The sequence below is a fragment of the Nicotiana attenuata genome, chromosome 6 (genome assembly GCF_001879085.1).
Source record: "Nicotiana attenuata strain UT chromosome 6, NIATTr2, whole genome shotgun sequence".
Taxonomy (NCBI): Eukaryota; Viridiplantae; Streptophyta; class Magnoliopsida; order Solanales; family Solanaceae; genus Nicotiana; species Nicotiana attenuata.
Genome location: NC_031994.1, coordinates 38,096,227 through 38,106,969, shown reverse-complemented (window position 1 = coordinate 38,106,969; position 10,743 = coordinate 38,096,227). Strand labels below are relative to the sequence as shown.

The window sequence follows — 10,743 nt, the reverse complement described above, 5'->3', positions numbered from 1 at the left end:
GAATCGGTCAATTGTATCAAAATTATCGGAGCTCCAATTGTATCTGAAGGATGAAGGAACAACGGATGGTTATGGTCCAAATCTGTCTTTGCCGCCATTGTTGAGTCTCAATTTTGCAGTTCGCCTATCAATTGAGTTATGGAATTAACAGAGTATCCCAGAATCAATGTTGTGGACTCGCAATCGCGATCAATTGCTCTGATACCATGTTGATTTTGGTGTAAATGGTGAACCACAACTAGGCAGAGAAGATTGAACAAGAGAATGTAGAGAGAGAAATATTGGAAGAGAGAAATGAAATTGTATTTTCAATTTACCCACCTGTACAATGAGTCTCATATACACATATATATAGTCTTAGCTAACTAATCAGTCACTTAAACTAATTGTCCAACTAATTAACTGATTCTAGAAGATTCTATTCTACACTACTATGTACATTCCCATTCTCATTATGAATGACAATATGTATCATTTATTTATTTGGTGTAAAAAAGGGTCCATTTAAATATTTACCTTTAATTTGTCATGACTCTTTGACTTAAATAAGGCATTTATACTTTTGTTTGTGGGTAAGAGATCATTAAAATTTTAATAAATATTAATCCCGAGGCCTTCAAAATACAAAGTGTTCGGAATAAAAATTTCAAAAATTAAAAATATCAAATTTATATCTTAAATCCATCTTGCACTATTCTTTTGACCTAAGTTGCCCAAAAAAAAAAAGACTTATTCTTCACCTACTAAATCTAACAACTAGTGAAAGTGATTGGAAAATGAGAAGAATTTTACACTCACCAAAGATAAAATGAACTGTTTGACAGTTAGAAGGAAGTTAATGTCCAAATCTTTTTACAGTTTTGGTTTAAAAAACCAAACCTTATAGTACAAAAACACACATTTCACAGTTAAGGAAAAAAACTGTTTTTTCCTTTCTTTATTTAGAAAAAAAAAAACAGTTAACCGCACAAAAATAGAAGAAATAAAAAAAAAGTAAAAGAAGGCTGTTATGTTATACACCAAAACCAGTTTCTCTCTCTCCTTTTTTTCTCTCTCTTTCTTCATTTTGAGTAAACTGAGATCCCACTAACAAATCCAAGCTCCTCAAATTACAGTTATTTTGGTCCATTTTTTTCCTTTTTCTTTTGTGGGGTTTTTGTGAATTTATTTCTTTAGTGTTAAATTAAGGTCAGCTTGGTTGGTAAAGTTTCAATTTTTTTGTTCTTTTGATTGATTCAGCAGAAAAATTTGATCTTTTTTATCTGGGGTTTCTGCCATGTTGTAATTGGATGGAAAATTTTTATTTTGTATTTTATTTTGGAGCTAAAATTCAGGGGATTTGGAGTTTGAAAATATTCTTGAAATTCCATCATTTTAAGTTTTTTATGTGGTTCAGGAGAAAGCTTTTCTTTCATTTTTTCTGAGTTCTTGTTGTTTCATGTTGTAATTTGATAAATATTTATTTTGTTTATTGTAGATGAAGTAAGGGGCTTGAGGGTTTTGAATTTTCTTGAAATACCATGTTTTGTATGATATAGTTCAGAAGAAAGCTTTGATTTTTCTTTTCTGGGTCTTTGTTGTTACATGTTGTAATTTTGTCGGTATTTTTATTTTTTGTATTTTTTTGTAGATGAAATAAGGGGCTTGAGGGTTTTGAATTTTCTTGAAATTTTAATTTATTGAATGATTTATGTAGATGGAAGAAAGGGGTTAGTTTTAGAATTTGGTGTTAAAACAGAGATGAAGGAGACTAAGCTTGAAGAGGGAGATGCTTGTAATGATTCAACAGTTGACCCTGATATTGCACTTTCCTATATTGTATGTGTTTTGTCTTCCTTTTTTTTTTTTTTAACTTTACTTCTCCAAGATTACATTTTTGTTATTCAATAGTACATAGAGAAGGGGAACCTTGGAGCAACGGTAAAGTTGTCTCCTTGTGACTTATAGGTCATGTGTTCGAGCCGGGGAAGCAGCCACTAATGCTTGCATTAGGGTAGGCTGTCTACGAGGAGGTGAGGCCCTTCCCCGGACCCTGCGTGAACGCGGGATGCCTTGTGCACCAAGCTGCCCTTTTTTTAAATAGTACATAGGGATATATGTCAGTAGGTACTTTTTGTTTTTATTTCGTGTAATGGTGGTTTAAGATGAGCTTAAGTGGACTGGCATGGCTGTTGTTGTTGACACATTTTTTTAACCATCAAGATAATTACAGGTAACTCTAGTTAATAGTAATGAGGGGTAACCACAGATTTGATATATCTGGAAGTTAAGCATCCACTCTATGTCTACTTATATTTTTGTGTTAAAGTCGATGGCATTTCTTCTGTTCTTGCTATGTAACATAACTATGGTGAGTAGGATTGAGGGCTAGTCACTAGTGAGCTCAGAAAAGTTTACCTGCAGAATTTAATACCACTTTCGTACGAATATATTATGCGGTTTCCAGCGTCTCACATAACTGTTCTCTTATTCTTTCAAGGATGAGAAACTACAAGATGTTTTGGGACATTTTCAAAAGGATTTTGAGGATGGAGTTTCATCTGAGAACTTGGGTATTACACTGGCAATTCTTAGAATCAGAAGTTTGCAGTTATGTGCTTGTTCCTTGAAATATGAATGACAATTAATTTGCATGTATTGACAGGGTCAAAATTTGGTGGATATGGTTCATTTTTACCTACCTATCAGCGTTCACCTTCTTGGTCTTGTACACCGAGCAATATGCGCCCAGAGGTAGCTGCCTTCTAATGACGGCTGTGTTGTGTTACTATGCTTCATTGTATCAAACAAGTATTATTGCTTTCCTCACATTGATTTCCACTTTGACTAAGCAATATGCATATCATCTTGTTATTGCAGGGTGGTCGGCGATCCTCAGTAGCGTCATCATCCACTTCTCTATCAGGAAGGCCCACAACAACTTCTGCCTATTCGGCAGTAGTACCTGCACCGAAGGCTCAAACAGCTAATGGGAAAACAAATTCAGCTATTCCACCTGCTCACGAAAAAGTCCCCGTTTTGAAAAGTGAAATAGTCAAGAAGCCGACAAATCTATCAGACCAGAAAGCTCCCAAGTTGCATATCGGAGTTGGTATTGAAGATTTGTCAACCCAAAAGAAAGCTGAAATCTACAGCGGGCTTGGTCTTGATGTCTCTCCGTCATCATCGCCGGATGATAGCTCGATATATGGTGAGGGGTTATCCCATGACCTTGGGGATTATGAATCTCCGACAAGTATACTTCAGGTGAATGTTCTCACCCCTCTCCTAAAATCATCAAATTTGCTTTGTATCTCTTCCTTTTTGGCCAACTTGACCTTGGGTTCTCCCTTTTTTTTCCATCCATATCTTGGGGCAGATTATGACCTCATATCCAATGCATGAAGGCCTATTATTATCACCGCTTTCGGATGATTTGATTTGCTTGACTGAAAAAGGGAGGTTCTGGGGGAAATGTGGATCTGAACGTATGATCAAGGAAAGCCTTGAAACTTCCGTTGCATTAGTAGATGGAACTCATTATGCAAATAGGAAAGCTTCAGAAGCTGGGAAATGTAAATCTTACGATAAAGATGTTTTAGCAAATGGCTATGGCAATGACAATCAAAATCGTAGTGGTGTGCAATCAAAGGAGGTTGATGTAGACGTTATCACCAGTGAAGAACTTGTTTCTAAGGCATTGAAGCTCCCTCTTATTGAAACTAAGTTTCACGGTGTCCAAAGCACAGAGGTCTTAAAGGAAGTTTCCATCGCTGATTCCATGGAATCTAAGAGTAAGAAAACCCCTTGTAGAGACACTCGCTTGTCCGGAAGTGGTTCGGAGGACATGAAAAAGAACCATGCCGGAGATAGGTACAGAGACTTCTTTGGGGACATGGAAGTTGATGACGACAATGATGAAACTGGTGTACATGAAATTCCTTCACCAGAAATGCTGAAGGATTCTGATGCTGTCAGTAAGAAAAGTTTAGTTGAACATAACAGCTCGATAAAGGAAAGAGTTAACGTTAAAAATACTGAGAAACCATGTTCATCTGGGGAGTATCCTATATCGGCTTCAAATGGATCAACTTCCCCTGATGCTTTGCGCGCCAGCCAAGAGAACCAGAACCTTGGCGTACAATTTATCGAATCTAGTCGGACAAAAAGATATGGATCAAAAGCTTCGTCAAGTGGAACTAAACAAGATTGCTCACAATCTTCCGACCACGTCATAATGAACCACGAGGAGAAGAGGAGACGTAAAAACAAAGAGAAGAGAATTTTTCTTGACAACCATTCTGATGGAGGTATTCATCTTAAGTACTCAATTTTGGACTTGCTGAAATCGTGGAATTCTGGTATTTTTTCCTTTATTTTCTGTCTGGGATGTTTGACAGGTACAAAGAACGCAAAGATGAGGAACATGAGGGAGGAGGATTTAGATGTATCTTCTAAAAAAATTAAACGAGATGATGTCCATCGTGAATCAGGTACAAAAGTCAAAGCAAATACCATGGTTTCTGGTTATGCAACTCATCAAGATCCTGACATAAATGCAGATCGATTACGTCAAACTAGTCAATGTGTTTGCAAGACGGTAAACTCAGATCAAGGATCTGATAAGGAGAGAAAGAATGACCATCAGTATCAGAACAGTGCGCCAGTCTCAAATGGTAGAAGAGGTTCCTCGTCACGGCATAAAGACAAGAATCGCGCTCCAAAATATGATTCTGACCAATGTATGACCAAAGATCCTGATATTTTAAGTTTATCTTCAGATCAAATGCCATTGGATGAGGAGAAAATGACTCCAGGAAAAAACAAGTTTCAGGAGAAATCTGGTGTTAGTTCTGATAGATTAAAAAAGAGTTCCAAGAAGGATCCTTCTGGAAAATTATTGGACAAAAATGTTAAAGGAGACAATCAATCAAGAATTGTTCATCACGATGACGCAGAAGTTGGATTGGATGTTACATCCCACCCGGATAAAAGGCACGCGGCAGTACCTGATCGAGATGATCATAGATCATCTAAGAAGCATGTTTCCAACAAAAGCGAGCAGATTGAAGTCTCTCCCAAGTCTCCATTAACAAGAGATAAGAATGAGACAGCTGTATTTAAAGAGCCGGTTCCTGGATCCGAAAGGGAAAATGGGGCAAATCTTGTTAAAGTTGATGCTTTTGAAAGGGAAAGGTCAAATAATTCACGACAGGGTAAAAAAGCTAAAAGCCACCACGGAAAACTACCTAATAGTACTGCTCATAAGGTCAGGGATGTAGATGTTCCAAGCCCTGTTCGGAAGGATTCGTCGAGTCAAGCTGCTACAAATGCTATAAAAGAAGCCACAAACCTTAAACACCTGGCAGATCGCCTCAAGGTATAAAGAATTTACACTTAAGTCCAAACAATATGGTTTACTGTTTGTTTCTTTTTTTTTGTGTTGGCATAACTTTGCTATTTGTTCCAGAATTCTGGATCAAGTGAAAGCACGGGTATCTATTTCCAAGCGGCACTAAAGTTTCTCCATGGCGCCTCCTTACTAGAATTAGACAGCACTAAGCATGGTGAATTGAACCAGTCAAGGAGAATCTATAGCAGCACTGCGAAACTCTGCCAGTGAGTTCTCCTCTAAACTTTAACTTGGTTCATTCATTGAGACACATGCAAAAAAAAACTGTTGCAAGCATGATAGTGTTGTGTTTATAAAGATTGTAGAGTAGGTATTAGTTCCGCAACATGCCAAAGTGCCAAGGTTCTGAGATACATCTGCAAGCATTATTCGATGGACTGGTCATGTGCAGGGCTGAAGCTAGAAGCCCGGCTATGGGTTCAGCAAAAGCCAGTAGCTTTTGTTCAAACAGTGTATTTGCATTAAAATTTTCATTAAATATGTACAAATATCAAAATTTAGAATCCAGTGATCAGCACTTGAAATCGTCGTTCTAAAATCCAAAACCCATAAAGTAGAAATCTTGGCTCCGCCTTTGGTCATGTGAATCTCCCATTGAAGGATTAATCTGGCTCTCTTAGCGAATAACGTGCTTTTCAACTAACAAATTATGCATTTGAACTGCTATTCTTTAATAATTTTGAGTCTTTATTTCAACTTAATGATTGAATTTCCAAAACTTTTGCCTTGACACTGTTTCCATTCTTTACATTTATTAAAGATCTAGGAATGGTTAAATATTTGGATTTTGTTATAGCTACATAGCTGAAAAAATTATTTGATATCTTGCTACTGTATCAGTAAATTTTTAAGTGTTTGAATTTGTTAGTACGATTGTATTAGCGCTAGTACGGTACCCTTTTTTCCTTAGTTTGCTATATTCGCATGTCCCGTTCCGTTGTTACTTGCCATCGGTAATTCCGTAGTTTGCTAGCAGTACTTCATTCATATTCTCGTTTGCTGCCTTGGAATTAGTTTTTAAATATGTTATCTTGCTATTACTTGTTATCGGTACCCCTTTCATATTCTCTGTTGCTATCTTCGATTTAGTTTTCTAATTATTTGTCTTGCTATTACTTGCTATCAGGGCTTCTCTCACCTTCTTTAGCCGAGGGTGTATCTAAAACAGTCTCTCTGCCCTTCCAGGGTAGGGGTAAGGTTGTGTACATCCTACCCTCCCCAGACCCCATTTGTGGGATTATACTAGGTGGTTGTTGTTGTATTCTGTTTCTTGTTGACCAAACAATTTTAGCAGTGGATATAACAATATAATTTCAATTAGCTCATAAGAATTTTGGAAGCAAATTTCTTCACCATTATCATGTATTATGAAACCTTTGTGACCTAATCTGTTCTTCCAAATATGATTAGTGCTTTTCAAATCCAATTTTTGAAGAGACGTCTGCACCCTGGGGGCAATGTTTATGTCACTTTTGTACTCAATAGGAAAATCAAACTTCATTGGATACTTTTCGCACATGTGGAGTGTACACGACTTATGGATAATCCATATAGTTTTCTGTATTTCAGAAATCGGTTGTTATAATGCTATGGCAAAACTTGAACTACCACTGGAAATGTCAATAAGGATGTAAAGCTGATTGTTGGTCCTTCTTATGTTCATAGGTTTTGTGCTTATGAATATGAGAAAATGAAAGACATGGCTGCTGCTGCACTTGCTTATAAATGCATGGAAGTTGCATACATGCGAGTAATTTATTCTTCACAGTCCGATGCAAATCGATACAGAAATGAGTTGCAAACAGCTCTACAAATTCTTCCTCCAGGTAATCTGCATTGAGATGTCTAGAAAATTCTACATTTATGGTATCAATATGGTGGTGCTTCTTTGCGCCACTGATTTAACTTTTGATATAACTATCAATATGCAACTATCAATATGCTTTTTGATGGTTACTCACCAAGAGAACATGTCAAACGTTATCTTGTTTTACTCCTTAATCATCACGTGTTTGTATTGGCCAATGCATTTTTGCACTTCTATCCTATTAGTCACGGCAGTATTGGCATATGTCAAAATTAGTGATATCCACTGTTGATGATCAGGATTACTTACGGAGGAAAGCATCAGTATAAATATGATTATTAGTACTGGAAATGTATACACTAGTTGGAAGGTGTTACAGCTATATGTCTGATGATGATTAGCTGCTTTTGACTTTTCTTCTTAATGTTTATTACTTATCAGACTCACTACTATATAATAGGTGAGTCTCCTTTCTCTTCTGTCTCTGATGTTGACAATTTGAACAATCCAACAATGGTAGACAAGGCTGCATTGGCAAAAGTTGTTGGTTCTCCTCAAGTAGCTGGAACTCATGTCGTCTCAGCAAGAAATGGTTCTAGCTTCATGCGGCTAATCAACTTGGTAAGTCCATATATCTTAATTATAAACTACCACCCTAATTAAAGAAATATTTGGTTATAACTAACACCGTGATTAGAACAATTGCCTAAATAATGGTTAGGCAAGTTAGTTAGTTGAACCTATGTTCATTAGGCTTCATAATCTTTCTTCCAAATGATTGAACTTTGTTTTTCTGTCCCCCTAAATGTAAAGGACATGAGAAAGGGCTTACTCCTGCATCGGCAGTGGCGGAGCCACACTTTGCCAAGGGGAGTCAACTGACACCCCTTCACCCCTTCGACGGAAAATTACGTTGTGTAGATCGGTCAAATTTTTCGTTTTACGTATATATACTATATATTGAATCCCTTGGCTTCTCCGTATACTTGCTTCTTTATATATTTTGAATCCCCTTAGTGAAAATCTAGGCTCCGCCACTGTGCATCAGCAAGAACTTTTCAATATATCCGTTAAAGAACATAGGTTCTGAAATTTTGGTAGTTTGACACTGCAATGTTTTTTTTCTTTTTGGAATTTTTTTGGCATCTTAGAGTTTTGTTATTTTTCAGGCACACGAAGTTAATTTTGCAATGGAGGCATCCAGGAAATCACGTGTCGCTTATGCAGCTGTTAATGCAGGGCCTGGAGATTCACAATGTAAAGAGGGTGCATTATCCGTTAAGAGGGCTCTTGATTACAACTTCCAGGACGTGGACGGATTATTACGTCTTGTGCGTGTCGCCATGGAAGCTATCAGCCACTAGATTGCAAGCCGTTGCTGAAATCATGCACTCCTTGCAACATACTTTTGTACCGCTCTCCATGTGCTGTCAGTCGAGAAGTCTAAGAGGATATCTTGGTTGGAGTTGCGGGTGGAGTTTGCTATACAATCTCCCAAAGTTTCATCTTTTCAATGCTCTTGTAATCTGTACAGTAATAGCTTGTTGGCTTTGACTCAAGAGAAGGAAAGATGCCGGGAGTATACTTTCAGGAAAGTGCAGAAGCATAATATAACCAGTATATATGCGTCACATGGATTGTTTGGGTTGTCGATTAGAGGACGAGGAGTGACTATTATATACCTTCTCCCTGTAAGTCGACTGTCCAAAAAGTTCTATTAGCAAAAAGAGATAAACATTTACCTAATATTTTCCTGGTTTTGGTTGCCAGCTCTACTTTTTGCAGATCGGGGCGTCACAGGATGAGATATCCAGTTGTTACGAGCAGTTCCACATTTTCAATGGTTAGTACTCCCTTGCCACCATTTCTTCTTTCAGTGGAAGTTATTTCAAAAGGAAAGAAGTTATCATAAGAAACTTATGATTCTTCTTTATCTAGCTCCATATTGTCATCTTCTATTGTTCTCACTTATTCGATTTCATATTACAGGAAGTTGAGAACTGCAACAGAAGCAGCTACAGCTACCTACCAAAGCCAATTGGTATTCTTTTCGGACGGGTCTTTTTCTTAAATATGACCACAAGTACTAGAGAAACTAAGTTTTTATGATACTGCAACCGGACGGACTAAAATGGAGCAACATGGAAGTGAGGATGCATAAGCCGACTCCAGCTTGCTTTGGATTGAGGCGTAGTAGTAGTTGTAATAGTAGTAGTAGTTGTTGTTGTTGTCGTCGTCATCGTCGTACAAAAGCCAATTGGTGAACAGGAAAAAATTGTTTTGTAATACCTTTATGTATTATTGATGTACATTAATAAAAATCATTTGACTTGTAAGAACTTGAGAAAATGTAGCATAAAAGTGGAGTGAAGCGCTGAAGTTTTGTATAGAAGTGTTTGCACTACAAAGTATTTGTAACTATAAGGGCAAAGTAAATATAAACAAAAGAGAATTAGATTTGCATTCCCTTTCTATTTATTTTATTCACAATATGTATTTTTTTCTTTAACAATATTTATTTTATTCAATATATATATGGCATTCCTTTTCTATCCTTTTTCATTTTCCAAATATTTACTGTACATGATACTATATATGGTCATGTTCGTTTCTAGCTTGCCACCAGATAAATTAAGGGATTATTTGGTTCGCCGATAAAGTTATGCAAAAGTTATAATACAAGGATCATAATATATGAATTACTAATCACTGGATTATTAAGTGTATATGTATTTTTGGTCGATGTTTGGTTGTTTACATTAAAAAAATAGAGAAATATATATTTTTAGCGGCTCCCAAAAAAATAGCCGATAAAATATATATTTTTTATATACATGTGTATTATATATATATATATATATATATATATATATATATATATATATATATATATATATATATATATATATATATATATATATATATAATATACGATACTCACCGTATAGGGGTGGGGTGGATGAAATGGAGCTAGCATCTGGAGTCTTGTGTGACAAGAAAGTGCCACCGATACTCAAAGGTAAGTTTATAGAGCTGTGGTTAGACCGGCCATGTTGTATGGGGCAAAGTGTTGGCTGGTTAAGAACTCTCATATCCAGAAGATGAAGGTAGCAGAGATGAGTATGTTAAGGTGGATGTGCGGGTACGCTAGGATGGATAAGATTAGGAATGAAGATATTCGGGGGAAGTTGGGCGTGACCCCTGTGGATGACAAGATGCGGGAAGCGAGACTCAGATGGTTCGGGCACGTGCGGAGGAGAAGCCTTGATTCTCCGGTGAGGAGGTGTGAGCGGTTGGCTTTGGTGGGTACGAGAAGAGGTAGATGGCAACCTAAGAAGTATTGGGGAGAGGTGATCTGACAGGACATGGCACGACTGTAGATTTCCGAGGACATGGCTCTTGATAGGAAGGTCTGGAGGTCGAGCATTAGGATTGTAAGCTAGGGGATAGTCGAGCTTTTTGTACTTTGTACCGGGGGAGAGGCGGGTTTGATAGAGTTGATCTTAGACGGCTTGTGGTTAATGTTGAGTCTACACTATCCTTT

At 37.1% G+C, this 10,743-nt stretch overlaps 1 protein-coding gene across 5 annotated transcripts; it reads left to right on the top strand.

The window, feature by feature from the left end:
• Positions 1,006–9,682, top strand: LOC109226849. 5 transcript variants are annotated; one of them, XM_019391736.1, is made up of 13 exons: positions 1,007–1,123; positions 1,697–1,818; positions 2,480–2,552; positions 2,645–2,733; positions 2,860–3,246; positions 3,359–4,289; positions 4,380–5,359; positions 5,450–5,598; positions 7,058–7,218; positions 7,660–7,820; positions 8,369–8,890; positions 8,970–9,042; positions 9,189–9,682. In XM_019391736.1, exons 2-11 carry the CDS (start codon positions 1,741–1,743, stop codon positions 8,561–8,563), a joined length of 3,204 nt encoding a protein of 1,067 aa, XP_019247281.1. In that variant the 5' UTR covers positions 1,007–1,123; positions 1,697–1,740; the 3' UTR covers positions 8,564–8,890; positions 8,970–9,042; positions 9,189–9,682. The 5 variants fall into 5 exon arrangements, with proteins under 5 accessions (XP_019247282.1, XP_019247280.1, XP_019247281.1 ...); XM_019391738.1 differs by having other exon boundaries at positions 1,007–1,818; positions 4,380–4,472; positions 4,542–5,359; XM_019391737.1 differs by having other exon boundaries at positions 1,006–1,818; positions 7,720–7,820.

Coding starts and splice junctions, on each gene's coding strand:
- LOC109226849 (XM_019391735.1), top strand. CDS start 1,684: ATGATTTATGTAGATGGAAGAAAGGGGTTAGTTTTAGAATTTGGTGTT. Junction 3,247..3,358: donor CTCCGACAAGTATACTTCAG/GTGAATGTTCTC, acceptor ATCTTGGGGCAG/ATTATGACCTCATATCCAAT. Junction 5,599..7,057: donor AGCACTGCGAAACTCTGCCA/GTGAGTTCTCCT, acceptor TTATGTTCATAG/GTTTTGTGCTTATGAATATG.